We start from the raw sequence: 12,746 nt of genomic DNA, 5'->3' as shown, positions 1-12,746 counted from the left end.
TAAATATAGTCTCTACTTATATCCGTAGATTTAACTCTATCTATAATATTTGTAAATTCAGATTAAAAATTGAATATGAGATCAAATTATAACTAACTTTTTAATAATATTTTTTGTAATAATAAACTCTAATGGATTAGATAATAGGGGGAGCTAATTCTTTAACGAAGAAGAAAAAAGACGGTGGCAACCAACCATTACCTATTTAATAATAATAAAAAAAAAAGTCGAAAGAGTTGATAAAATGATAAAAAGGCGGATTAAGCCTAAAAGCTTTTAGTCCAAGTAAAATTCAGTCCGAATGGCCTGAATTAAAAATAATCCGAGCTCAAAATTTGAATGGGTTGATCTGATTAATCGAAATTTTTTCTACTATTTTTCAAATTTTATTACTTTAATTTTTAATTCGATAATATGATTTTTGTGTTTGTTTAATGTATTTAAATTTTCTCCAATAATTAATAAAAGACTTTATAACATAGAAATCAAAGAAAAATAATCATTTATATGAAAACAACATTATTCATTGTATAATTAAACCCAATACTGAAGTAGGTGGGAATAGGATCCAATCCAAGAACTTTGAAATTACACAATGAGCAACGTTGTTTTAGGCCAAATTGACGTTCATGTCATTTTTCAAATCGATTTTAGTATAATTTAATGTCTATCTCATCTTTTCGATTATTATCTCCGTCCCACGAATCTTTACACGTTTGGTTTTCGGCACGGGAATTAAGAAATAGTAGATTAGTGTTTTAAGTATGTAATAAATAAAGTATAAAAGTGATAAAGTATGATAGAGAAGGTAATAAAAGTAATAAAGTAGGAGAGAGAATGTAATAAAAGTGATAAAATAGGAGAGGGAATGTAATAATTATTAATCAAAATAGAAACGTGTCAAGATTCGTGGGACGGAGAGAGTATTATATAGAATTGGGAAAATTTCGATCACAAAAATTAAAATAATTTGTTATTTGTTATTTACTTGCAAATTTTTTGAAAGTGTGATCGAAATTATAAACTAAATATAAATTCTTGATTTTTTTTAAATGATCCTTTTCCTCTTTTTTCCCCAAATTCTTAATTTATTTTGCAATTACCCGGATAAGAAAGGGCAAGTAAATTTCCCAATATAAAGGCCCATTCAAAATTCAATCCAATATAATTAATTCTGAAGGCCCATTCAAACATTCAAACAGGCCCAATATAATTAATTCTAACCCAATAAGTTACTTGAATACCCGGCCCACATATTTCGGATATTAAGGCAAAACGCGATTTTCCCACACCCAAAAACCAACGCGATTTTATTAAGTTTCACAACTCTCGTTTCTCAGTCATCGCCGCCATGAATCCGGCACCTCCTCCGCCGTTACCCGCCGCCTCCTACTATCCAAATCCAGCGCCTCCGCCACCGCCACCGCCACCGCCGTCTGTTACCACTGCTCTCTCCGACCTCAAATCTCTTCTCCACCTCTCTGCCACCGCCCTCCGTTCCCTCCCAACACCAATCCACGCCGAAACCTCCACCGCCGCTGCTGCTACCTTCGTCCCCTGCCCTTTCAACCCTAACCACCGCCTCCCTCCTTCGATTCTCTTCTCTCACTACCTCAATTGCCCTTCCCCTCTCTCTCTACCCCACACGTTCCACTACCCACTCACGCGCAGCTCCTCCTCATCCACCACCGCTGCCCCGCCGACCCTCCCGGCCGATTCGTCCGAGCTCACCGTCTCTCTTGATAATTACATTGCCTATAATGCCCCGGCCAATAGTTTCTTCTACCAGAATTGCCCCGGCCCAGTCACACCTTCTGCTCCACCGCCTTCATCATTCAATTTACCTAGGGTTTTATACACCGAGTGCGCCGATTTCAATGAAGAACCTCGGCCGGAGGCTGCCGCGCTGGATTTTATTCGGTTTCTTCCGTCGGAGATTTTTGCAATTCGTGGTGAAATTGAATCGTGGGGCGGTGGTTTCCCCGCTGCTTACTCTTCGAGAATTTTGCGTGCGATTCTGAGGTTGAGAGACTGTAAATTATTGCATTTGTATGATTGGATCATTGCGAATTCGCCCAGATATGGTGTGATTATTGATTGTGCCATGAGGGATCATGTGGTTTTGTTGGTTAAGCTGTCTTTGAAGGTGATCGTTGGGGAGGCTCTTGAGCTGGCAGGCTTTACGTATAGCGATGGAGAGACGAAGGAAATGAAGAAGGCTTTGTGGGGTTTGGGCAATCAGAGTTTTGAATGCCCGGTTTTAGTTAGAGTGGTGGTGTGGCTAGCATTGCAGCTCAATGTATTGTATGGTGAAGTTAATGGAATGTATTTTGCTGTTGCTCTGTTGAAGGAATGTGTGTTGAACTCTGCATCGCGAGCTTCGTTGTTTTCTTTGGAGGGAGAGGAAGATGGGTTGAGTGAGGCGGGAAGTAATGGCGAGCAGGTGCAAAGTGTTGTATCAATTGATAAGCTGCTGGATGAGAGAGAGAGCATAGAATGTGAAACAGTTGGCAACACTCGGATTTTCATCTCTGAAGTGGCTGCGGCTGTGGCAGCATTACATGAACGCGCTTTTATTGAAGATAAGATTAAAGCATTGCGTAATGCTAGGCCAACCTCTACGTACCAACGGTATTTTATTTTTCGGTTGTTTTCTGCTTAAATTCATATCTAGTATTGACAACTCTAGTTTTATGGAGCATTAGCTTCTATGATGAATAGCAATATATAATATATAGAATGATTTTGTGTTAAACTGGAGAAGCACTTCATCACGGAAACCTATAGGTTGAACTGTATTGAAGCGAAGTCTTTCCTGTTTTTCATAGGATAGGACTCTACATTCTTCAGAAGTTCGGCTCTGGAGTTAAAGATTTATCATGAATTTGATGAGAAGCTTAATGGATTCATCTTTGCTTTCTCTAATTTCTTGATTGTAGTCTTAATTCGATGCTTGCTTTCAGAGATTGAGGCACCTTCTGTTGGTAATCTTTTTACAGTAATATGGAACATGCTCATGTGTCCAAGATAGCTGATGAGGAACGAAAAAAACGTCCAGATTATAGACCCATAATTGAATATGATGGTTTTCTGCGGCATAGGTCAAGCAATCAGGTATCATCGTCATAAGTGAGCTTGTTTTCTCATGTTTTAAGTTTTAGTAATGCATCTGCATTCTATTATTGCTTGAGGAGGTTTTTCCACTGTTCAAGGAAGGTAATCATGTTCTGTTTTGCTGCAGATTTGTTGTTTTCACCCGTGTTATCCTATAATATGGAAACTTTCGCATATGTTTACATTTATCACTCTTGGCTATTTGTGCACAGATACACACACACACTCACAATTTACTCTTCAAAATGTTCCATTTACGAGGAAGGAGGTGGTTGATATCCTGTTTGACTTTTGGTTTTTCAAAAGTTAACAGCCCATTTACCATACTGCTTTGAAATTGCCCCTCACTGAGAACTCGGAATTCCATAATTTTGAGGATAAATTGTAAACATTTCAGATTATTGACATTTTCTTCTCTTGCTTAATACTTTCTTTTTCTGATACATTGTATATTTTTGTGATCATGTAGGATGCCAACAAAGTAAAGACAAAGGAGGAGTTATTAGCTGAGGAAAGAGACTACAAACGGCGGCGAATGTCATACCGTGGCAAGAAACTGAAACGTAATACTGTGGAGGTAAGCTTTTCTTAAGGAACTAATTGTCTTTCTCCTTGTATATTTTGGCACTGTATATGGTCAACTATTTTTTTGGTCACTATAGCCTTAAGAAGGAAAAAATTGTGTATGTCAAGTTGTCAACATAATGTATATATAAGAGTTAATGATTCCTTTCCCTTATGATTATGTCAAATGTTCAAATTGGTCGGCATATTTAACTTTATCTTTTACCTCTAATGTCTTGAAGGTAATGAGGGGTATTATAGACGAATATATGGAGGAATTGAGGCAAGCTGAAGGGATTGATGGTACATCAAAGGCTTTGGAGGAGAATGAAACTTTGGCTTCTAAAAATATGGATAGCCATGCAAGCGCAGATGATGATTTTGGATCCAGAAGAAATTCTGAAGTTCCTGAAGATAATTTTGGCCGATCAGTTGGTCACAGGAAAGATATACACTCTCGTCATTATGCAGGAGATTTTGAGGATGACAACCAGCAGCGAAGACAGGATTCAAGTTGGGATGATTGGCATCAATATCCCAATAGAAGCAATGAGGGTATCCGGTATGACAGAGATGGTACTTCTGCAACAAGAGATGGAAGACGATCTAATAGTCGCGCAAGAGTGCCGATGCATGGTAGAGAAAAGTCAGACTTTGTTGAGGCCTTTGCGGAAGATGATTCACGAAGATCACACCAAAGACGGAGTGAGTCACAGGACAGAAAGTATCATAAAAGCACTAGAGATGAGTATGAGCACAAAACTCATAAAAGAAGAAGAGATGAACATGACAGAAGTAATCGCAAGAGGGAGAGAGGTGAAGACTATTGGGAGCATGAGGACCGAGAGAGAAGCAAAAGAGACAGGGATTCTGGAGAGAGAGATGAAGACAAGAGAGGACATGTTGATAGGAGGAAAAGCAAAACAACTCGGAGTAGTAGCTCTCGACGTGAATTGCATGAGTTTAATGACAGATATGATCCTCTGGTCTCTCATGATCTGTATCAGGATGATTACTGACGTTTGCAATGAACTTGCTTATGGATATGTGCTTTGCTCGTACAAATTATCTTACCAAAACATGGAACAACTATAATTGAAGTTGCGGGGTAAGTTTGTTTTGCATCAGATTTCCTAAATCCTTCTATGTGGGTTAATAGTAAGCGTGGTTCTTTGCTTTTGTTCGTTCACCAAATTTGGCAGCAAGCAGCATGCTGGTGTTAGCAATTTATCCACCACCCGTATCCTCTCTGTATCCTTCTTGAGAATTCCTAATTCTGTTGCTTTTTACAGCTGAGTTTTTCCTCTCTGTTCTAATGAGCTTCTCTGTTCATAGGATATGGGAAATCATGGTTTATTAGATTGTTTATTATATGCTCTTGCCTTTTTTATTCACTCGTTTCTTCATGTATTTTAACTGACTCGTTTGAGCATCGAGTTTGGGCATGGAAAAACTATGAGTTTGACATTTTCAGGTAATTAGCCATTTTAGTATGCTGTGTTATTATTTGTTACCTGTGAATTAAAACAGTATGTGTAGTTTAAGTTCCACCAAACTTTGAATTCTTCCGTTGGTTTAATATCTTTGATGTGATGGTTCACTATTCTCAATTTTGTGCTCCAAATCTTACTGTTCGATGTATAGAGAGCATGCAATTTAGGATTCATAGTATAGTGCCAAGACTAGAAACTGCTGAATTTACTTGTTCGCGTATCTATCTACTATTCTTTTTACAGCCTTGTAATTCTGATCCACTACCAGATGTTATTCTGTTGGGATTGTAATATTTAGATCTTGTCAATGGGGTCTTTTGGTTTTCTTATGCAGCTGCTTCACCACGGATAGCGGTATGCACACGCTCGAAATATGGATTCGTTGCCAGCAAACAAATTTTGGCAAGATGAATTAAGTCTTGCTAGAGATGAACCAGCACACTGCCTTGTCAAATTGCTGTATGGATTGGTTTGAGGTGGTTTGAGTTAAATTGGGTCTTGACTTTGTGCAGATAATTAAAGATTTAGTATTTTGGATCATTTACAGTATGTTTCCCCAGTCTTTGTATGACTAGTTCTAGCATCTCTGAATTTGGTGTTTTCCTTATTTTATTATATGAAATCAATCATTGCCTTTGGATTGCACTTCTCATTTCATTATGTATACAGCAGACATGTTATGACTTGTGAATAATGAAGATGAACCATCAATTCTCATATATTGCACCAAGATTAATTTTGTGTTTAATCAATCAATGGTGTCATTATTGGAAATAGCAGTTTACAAACATGATTACATACACATTACTAATAATTCTTAGGTATCAGCAACTATATATTCTTCGTAACTCGATTTAGCTAAATTTGTGGTACAAAAAATTTCAAGGAAGATGAAAAGTGATTGTAAATTCCTTTGATAATCTTCCTACACAAAGTCCAATAGCTTTGTGTAGTTCATCTTCCCTGCTCCAACCTCAGCTCAATTTAGTTGAAAAGATATCAAACTACTCAGAGCTCGACTCATGCAGCACAAGGAGGCACCATGCATTTGGAGAAGAATCCCAACATCTTTTTCTGAACAAAAATTGGGAAAATGAGGTTAATATAATAGTATGAGACCGAGGATACATTCTCTTTTATTACAAATTTATCATAAAAAAAACGAGGAATAAAAAAAGATGAGAAAATTCTATCATATTTTAGTGGACCCCACTTTTTATCTCATGTTCTCTAAAGTGTAAAAGAAAGTTTATCTCATCTGATGGTAAAATATTATCATATCAATACCCCGTGATGAAATTATCATGAATTGAAGTGAGAACAAGAGAAAATGAGCTGTCTAGAAAAAAAAAAAATCATTGTGCTTGAAATAAAAATCATCAACTCTACAGAACATATGAAAAAAATGAAAAAATGGTAAAAATACATGTTTTCCACTGTCACAGCTTCTAAATCGAGTTATAAACGATTGCAAGTACTCTCTCCGTCCCGCGAATCTTGAGTCAATTCTTTTCGGCACAATAATTAAGAAAATAATATTTAGTGTGTCCAGTGTGGTAGGTGAAAAGGTGAATAAAGAGAATTTTTTTTGCCATATAAGGAAATGACTCAAAATTCGTGGGACGGATGGAGTATAAAAGAGATGCAAGTGTTTTTGAATTAACAAAAATGTTTTCACTACTACAAATTAGACTTCACATATATATCCAGATTAGAGTGAAAAAAAAAAGTGTGTATAAACTGAAAGCAAACTTACTCGTTTGGAATTTTCGAGTAGCTCGGGAGGGATCTTGTAGAGATCTTCATCCACAGGTTTAGCAGAAACTGAGGATTTCTGCTGTACGAGGTTTCCAGATTTAGTAGTCTGTTTTTGGTGGTGTTTGTGAGCGGGTGCTTGATTTCTTGGTTGACTCATCAAGTCACGAACCTTAACTTTCTTCATTTGCTCATTTGATTGTGGATACCCCTTGTTCGTTCCTCTTGTCTGAGACAAATATTCAAATATATTAGGCTCGTTTGGTACGAGTGATTACTGGTTATCGTGTATAATATGTTTATGACATTCTAATTGTAATAAATTTTCAAGGCATAAGATTCGTTTAGTATGACTGATTATGGTGTACGATATATGACCTTTCACATATAAATTAAACATCCGAAAATATTATGCAGATTTGTGTGGTTTTGTATACGACCTTCCAAGTGTTGTACGTAATACAAATTTTAATTACTATAATAGTTACTCCCCTTCCGCAAAATATTGTCCTAAGAAAGGGAAGGACGAATTTTAAGAAAATTTGTGTTGTTTGTTTAGTTAGTGGAGAAAGAGGCCCACAAATGAATAAATAAAAAAAAATTAATTAAGTTAGTAAGTGCAGAATGAGACCCACATGTTAGTGAGTAGAGAAAGATGTCCACAAATTTACTAAAAATATATTAGGACAACTTGTTATGGACGGACTAAAATGATAAATTAGGACAACATTTCGTGGACAGAGAAAGTATTATTTTATATATAATTTTAATACATCACACAAAATAATGAATTACAATTATAAGTATTTTAATATATTTTCAGCAAATACGATATTAATATACTTCATGACGCATTTTAAAAAATATTAGATGAATGCATGTGAGTGGAAAAGGAGTCTCGTTTTATTGTAAGTTGAATGATGTCCAAAAATAAAAAATAAATATTCTGGAAGACATCAAGAATGACAAATTGAACATATTTTTCGAAGACGAAATAAGTATATAGTAAAAAATATTTCAATTAAATATATATCAAGCTACCTCTCATACTATGTATTAAACTAGCCCTATAATCATGTAAATATAATAGAGGTAGAAAATAGAACCATAAAAAAGACTGAGTAACACGATCCGATTAGAGCTGTCAAAATCGTCCCGACTCAAAATTAAAGAACATGCCTTTGGCCCGCAGGCAGCCAGAATTGTCCTTGCCCTGATGGGCCGGGCAGGGGGCCGTGTCGGCGGTTTGACAGCTCTACTAGTAACGTATCAATTGAGCTATATTTAAGATTGATACATTTGATGGAATTTTGAATTGGATGCATTATAATTATAATCTACCTACCATTTTCATATATATATGCAAGTGGGCATGTGTGATGATAGAGGGGTAGATACTTCAATCAATGAAATCCACATCGTGTGGCGTAAATAATTTTACCGACAACATATACAATGCAATCTTAAATAACTAATTGTTTCAAGTAAAAATAATTATTATTTGTACTTTAATAAATCTTCTCTAAAATAAACCATGCACTCTCGAACATCTATACTAAATTCTAACTTGAGATATCCTTTCTTTTTCTTAGGGAATAAACCAAGAAATGTTTTTTTTAACTACTTATTAGCTTAAGTTTATATTAAAAAGTTCAAAATTTAGATTGTTCTATCAATATAGGCCTATCTATAGCTTTCTTCCAACTAGATGGAAATGTATATTTTCGTTGTCCCATAAGAATGTATCAATTTTTTAATTTTCGATCGTCACATAAAAATATACCACGTCTATTTTAGAACATGACATAATTTTCTCTTTTTAACCACAACTAATTTCTAGATAATCATATACTCAATTTAACCGCAATCGCTCATTTCTATATGATTAGACGCTTTCTGCATTCAATACACTACCAAACATTTCTTAAAACCCATGTCGTCCTCCAAATAATGTGTTCTTATGGGACAAAGAGAGTCTATCTCCAAACTTCAAAATCCGCGAGGAAATATGAAGATTTAATCTATACTAATAGAAAAAGAGCCTAAGGCATCCTAATGCGTAACATATAGATTGCCTATTTTACCCTTATTACATATTTTATTTTAAGGTTATTTTACATATTATATATTTACAAGAATATATATTAATTCATTAGATGTTACACTTAATTTATGTGATATATATCTATAGCTATTGATAAGGCTTATAGATAAATATATCCATTCAATAAATTATCTAATAAAAGTAATGAATTAATAGATTTTCTAAAATAGTAGATTATCAAATAAAATAACATTAATTACACGTACAATATACGTTCTTTCTGCTAGTATATAAAAAATAGTTATAAAGATAAAATAATTATTTACTAGTATTAACTTAAAATAGTGTTTTGTTCTTAATTGACGAATTCAAAATTAAATTTACAACAAAATGTGAATTCACGATACAACTTATTCTTGATCGTGAATTAAATGGTAAATAATAAGAGTGTTTTTTTATTTTCTACTACTTACTTTTACTACTCAAATATGAGAGAGGGAGAGAGAGAGAGAGAGAGGGTAAAAAAAAGGAGTGAGAAACCAACCTTGCGCTCAGGAACGGCATAAAGTCGGCGAGGTAGAGGCTTCTCATAACCAACTCCATAAGGATTCCCACCACCACCGCCGCCGCCGCCGCCGCCTCCCCAATAAGCGGCGTTGTTGGCGTAAGCGCCGCCGCATTCGCCGGGGCAGCTGCAGCGGAGCAGCCCCGCCTGCCGCGCGCACTCGAAATACTGCGTTATCGGCAGCTCATTCGCATTTTCCCAGTCGCCAAAAGCCGGAATCTGTCCACTCTTTCTGTAGTTTTCCTACAAAAAGAAAAAATAAAAAATGCAAAGATTCATTAAAAGCACCCAAAAAATGCATTACTTTAGGCCAAGATTCCTCAAACGACTCGAAAAAGAAAGTGATGCTGATGTTGAAGAATCAAGATTTCTTGAGAGTTTTTTTGTTACTTACTGCACCCATGAAGGAAATCTGCAGAGAGAGAAAGGAAGTGATGAGCAAGAAAATGGCTGGTGAGAGGTATAAAAATCAGTGGGGTTTGATTGAAATCTTGTTCTCTCTCTCTCTCTTGTGAATGTCAGTGGTGGTGGGGATGTGAGGTAATGGGTTGGTTGTTAACTGTTGATAATGTGAGCAAACACACAGTACACACACTACATCATTTTCAAAATCATTTATCATTGTTGTCTAGTGTAATGAATACTATTATCCTATTAAATTAAGATTAGTAGTCAAAAGGGGGAAGTGTGTAGGTGTTGAAAAGTGAGATTTGTATTGCTAGAAATAAAATATTTGAGGAAATGTCTAAGTTGGTGGAATTTTTGAATCTTGACTGTGTTTAGTCCTAATAGTCAATGGTTTTTATTATCCAACACATTGAAAATGGGAGCTTAATTGAATAGAAGTTGAGTATAATGGAAGGAAATAATTTGTTCCTATTTTATACACTTAATTAAACGTGTTCTTATTTTAGCTCACTCCTATATATATACAGGAAGAGGTTTGAACGAGAACTCTTACTTAAAATGTGAATGAACAACTTTGATTATAGAGATTTGTTGTCATGGACGAATTTAAAAGTCGTTAATAATGGGATGAAATAAAACATAAATACTTCAATCGACAATAGTATCAATGCCACGATGGTGACTGAATGAACTAGGAAGGGGGAGGATATATAGGAGAATCGTGTTGAGGTATTTTACTACTCCCTCTGTCCCATTTTGATAGCTCACATTGCTTTTCACACATATTAAGAAAATACAATTATTATTTTTATGGAAAATGTAATTTATATGTAACTGTTCTATTTTTCCCTTATTTATTGTTCCACGTGTTATCTTCACAAACACTAAATGAGGTTAACTTAGTAAAAGAAAATTTTAAAGCAATTTAATCAATTGTATCATTAATATATTTTCAATTAGTAAGACACAAAACGATATCGTTTTGTATCATGTCAGTTAAAGGAAAAGAATAATTTTAAATACATTGCATTTTGCGAGTCACGTCAACTTTCAAAATCAAAAATAGATGATACAATTGATACAATATTGATAATTAAAATTTAAGTGATATTTACCTTAAAAGAACATAAATTCCAATCGTCCAATCTTGTAGAAAACATCAAAATAGTCATACAAAACTTCAACACCATAGAAAGAGGAAAAGAAAAATCATTATCTTGTGCCTTCCTAAAACAAGAAAAGGTTATTTATTTCATTTATCTATGTTTTAATTTATAGTGTAGTGGAGTTCCATTTAAGACAGATTGTCAAAGGAAACGAAGACAAGGAAAATGAGGTGGAGTTTGCGTCAAAGACAAATTAGGTAAGACTATTGGAATCTGTGTGAGTGTGAAGACAAGTGATGGGGAGTCAACCAAAGCCCACTTTTAGTGCCTAATTATTGACATTAAAAATGAACCCTTTTTGTATTTTATTTAATCTTTTAATGGTTACCAATGTGTGAAGGCACTTCTTCTTGGTCGGTTTATTTTTAGGCCACACCACACCACTCCACTAGATCTAGCAGCTACCCAATTTTTTATTAGTAGTGAAATAAATAGTCGGTTAATTTTGGAAAATTGAAAAACAAAGGAAGTTAGATTCAAATAGTGTGGTGTTTGATTTTCCCTTTTATAAAGGGTGTTGTCCCTACTATAGGCCCATCTTTCTGTTTTGCCTTAGACAATTTGAATAACCAAATAAAAAATTAAAAATATATTTCAATAAATTATATTATATTATATATATATATGTGTGTGTGTGTGTTTTGTAGGAGGTATCATATAAATTTTGCTCATAAATATTGATTTATGAATGAGGAAGAAGATTGATCTTCAAGTACTTTTTACTCATATAATAATAATAATAATAATAATAGATTTTATAATTAATATTCCATCCGTCCTATTTAACATGACTCGCTTCTTTTCGGTACAAATATTAAGAAGAAGATGTAAATTCGATAACAGTAATAGGGCTCATAACTTTTCAATAATTAAATATTACATTTTATAAAAATAAATCATCTTTAATGCATGGGTCGATCCTAAATAAAAAGTGAGTCATGTTTAATAGAACGAAAGAATAATCTGTAAAAATTATTGTACTTTTACTAAATTGAGATTTCGCACGCCCTAACTTTAAAATATGTCTTACAATTACTAAACTTTTAATTTAATTTAATTTTGCTATAACGAGACCAAGATCTGTCATTATTTATCCCACTAAACACAATTTAAATATCAATAATTTAAATGCGACGTTTCGCTAAGTAAAAAAAAAATTAATCGATTGATTTGATGAGCTCGAATGTTTCAGGCATTGCGTTAACATTAAATTGGGTCAGAATCCAATGTGTTAGCAAAATCAAATAAATTTAAAATTTCGATAATTATCAAACAAATTTTTTAAGTCAATATGTTAAATCAAAATATAATAAAAGTTTAATAATTTAATGACTATTATTCTTTATGTTTTTTTCTATATATATTACAATAATGACTTTTTATGTATCACAATTTCTTAGTATATGACTTGTTAATTCTTCAAAGATAACATCGAATCACTCGTTTCGATTAACGAACCTAAAACTTTTTACCCTTTTCACCAAGAAGCACTTTTGGGAAATGAAGAATTGGGAGTCAACACAACACAAGTAAAAAAGTAAGAAGACTTTTGCATCACCATGATTTGCGCTGCAGCATCTTTCTCAAATTACAGCACCATAATTATTGGCCCAGTGGGAAAAACAATGCATATGGCG

General features: G+C 34.3%; 2 protein-coding genes across 4 annotated transcripts; one reads left to right on the top strand and one right to left on the bottom strand.

Moving 5' to 3' along the window:
* The first annotated feature begins 1,287 nt into the window (after positions 1-1,287).
* On the top strand, positions 1,288-5,816 carry LOC131017473 (U11/U12 small nuclear ribonucleoprotein 48 kDa protein). Of its 3 annotated transcripts, XR_009099629.1 has the most exons (6): positions 1,288-2,631; positions 3,000-3,114; positions 3,584-3,691; positions 3,921-4,786; positions 4,881-5,152; positions 5,506-5,816. XR_009099629.1 is itself a non-coding variant. In XM_057946223.1 (4 exons), the coding sequence occupies exons 1-4, from the start codon at positions 1,352-1,354 to the stop codon at positions 4,695-4,697; spliced, it is 2,280 nt and encodes a 759-aa protein (XP_057802206.1). In that variant the 5' UTR covers positions 1,288-1,351; the 3' UTR covers positions 4,698-5,816. The 3 variants fall into 3 exon arrangements, 1 of the variants encoding a protein (XP_057802206.1); XR_009099630.1 differs by lacking the exon at positions 4,881-5,152; XM_057946223.1 differs by having other exon boundaries at positions 3,921-5,816.
* A 49-nt stretch (positions 5,817-5,865) lies between these two features.
* On the bottom strand, positions 5,866-10,352 carry LOC131017474 (uncharacterized). The gene is made up of 4 exons (XM_057946224.1): positions 9,930-10,352; positions 9,515-9,778; positions 6,928-7,155; positions 5,866-6,245 (listed from the first exon to the last, which is right to left on the bottom strand). The coding sequence occupies exons 1-4, from the start codon at positions 9,936-9,938 to the stop codon at positions 6,192-6,194; spliced, it is 555 nt and encodes a 184-aa protein (XP_057802207.1). The 5' UTR covers positions 9,939-10,352; the 3' UTR covers positions 5,866-6,191.
* Positions 10,353-12,746: the final 2,394 nt, after the last annotated feature.

The sequence above is a fragment of the Salvia miltiorrhiza genome, chromosome 3, assembly GCF_028751815.1.
Source record: "Salvia miltiorrhiza cultivar Shanhuang (shh) chromosome 3, IMPLAD_Smil_shh, whole genome shotgun sequence".
Lineage (NCBI taxonomy): Eukaryota > Viridiplantae > Streptophyta > Magnoliopsida > Lamiales > Lamiaceae > Salvia > Salvia miltiorrhiza.
This window is presented reverse-complemented; position numbering and strand designations above follow the sequence as displayed.